General features: G+C 51.6%; 1 protein-coding gene across 1 annotated transcript; it reads left to right on the forward strand.

Annotated features, from left to right (window-relative positions):
- Positions 1 to 297: 297 nt before the first annotated feature.
- On the forward strand, positions 298 to 972 carry LOC101993237 (protein O-mannosyl-transferase 1-like; the record flags this gene model as incomplete). Its single annotated transcript, XM_005372417.2, has 3 exons — positions 298 to 372; positions 461 to 554; positions 817 to 972. Coding segments are annotated over exons 1-3 (285 nt in total), but the record flags the coding sequence as incomplete, so codon positions are not given.
- Positions 973 to 1,134: the final 162 nt, after the last annotated feature.

The raw sequence follows: 1,134 nt of genomic DNA on the forward strand, positions 1-1,134 counted from the left end.
TTGGGTTTTTCGAGACAGCGTTTCTCTGTGGCTTTGGAGCCTGTCCTGGAACTAGCTCTGTAGACCAGGCTGGTCTCGAACTCACAGAGATGCGCCTGCCTCTGCCTCCCGAGTGCTGGGATTAAAGGCGTGCGCCACCATCGCCCGGCCACAGTAAAATTTTTCTTGACAAAAAGAAAAATCCTTTTGAGCCCCAGACTGGGAGGCGGGTTCTTTTTATGTGGCTCGACCTCTCAAAGAGAAACATGCCTGCCCCTAGTGTCAGATGAGTCTTGTAAATGCTTCCTTGTCCTGTTCTTATCGCAGCCCTTTCTCATTGCGCTGGTGGCTGTGGCTAATGCTGACCGGGGTCTCTTGTTCCTGCTCAGTTGGGTGAGTTAGAGCCCCTGACTTGGACAGTATTCTTCCTGTCTATGGGGTTTTCTGTCTTATAACCTTCTCTCATTTCTGTCTTTTTCAGTATCAAATACATGGGAATTTTTACCTACTTGCTTGTGCTCAGCATCGCAGCCGTGCATGCCTGGAACCTGATCGGAGACCAGACCTTGTCAAATGTAGGTGGTCCTGTCAGTGTCATGTGAGTCTGCTGTGTGTGGGGTTGGGGGTATAAAACTGTCCTAGGGAGCTGCTGGCTCAAAGGGTGGATCCTTGGGGCTTCAGGAGCAGGTGGCAGTGAGCCTGCTCACCTGTGCGCCTCCACTAGTGTCTGCATGGGAGGTGGGGCTTCTCAGTGACTTTCCCTAAGCCTGCATGCAATGTCTGAAAATGGTCCTGCTGCTCCACAGACAGGAGACCTTTCCTCTCCTCCCCTGGCAGATCTGCGTGTTCGGTCACTTGCTCGCCAGGGTAGTGGCCCTGCTGGTCATCCCGGTTTTCCTGTACTTACTGTTCTTCTATGTCCACCTAATGCTGCTCTATCGCTCTGGGCCCTATGACCAAATCATGTCCAGCGCCTTCCAAGCCAGCCTGGAGGTAAGAAAAATGATGTCCAGGTCGCTTCAGAACAAAGACAGTCAGAGGCTCAGAGTGTCTGTCTAAGCATGGTCAGATCCAGCCCGGGTGGTTCTTGTAGCTCCCAGAGGATCAGATCCAGCCCGGGTGATTGGGTGATTCTTTTTTTTTTTTTTTTTTTTT

This window comes from Microtus ochrogaster, unplaced genomic scaffold, assembly GCF_000317375.1.
Source record: "Microtus ochrogaster isolate Prairie Vole_2 unplaced genomic scaffold, MicOch1.0 UNK5391, whole genome shotgun sequence".
In the NCBI taxonomy this organism is placed as follows: domain Eukaryota; kingdom Metazoa; phylum Chordata; class Mammalia; order Rodentia; family Cricetidae; genus Microtus; species Microtus ochrogaster.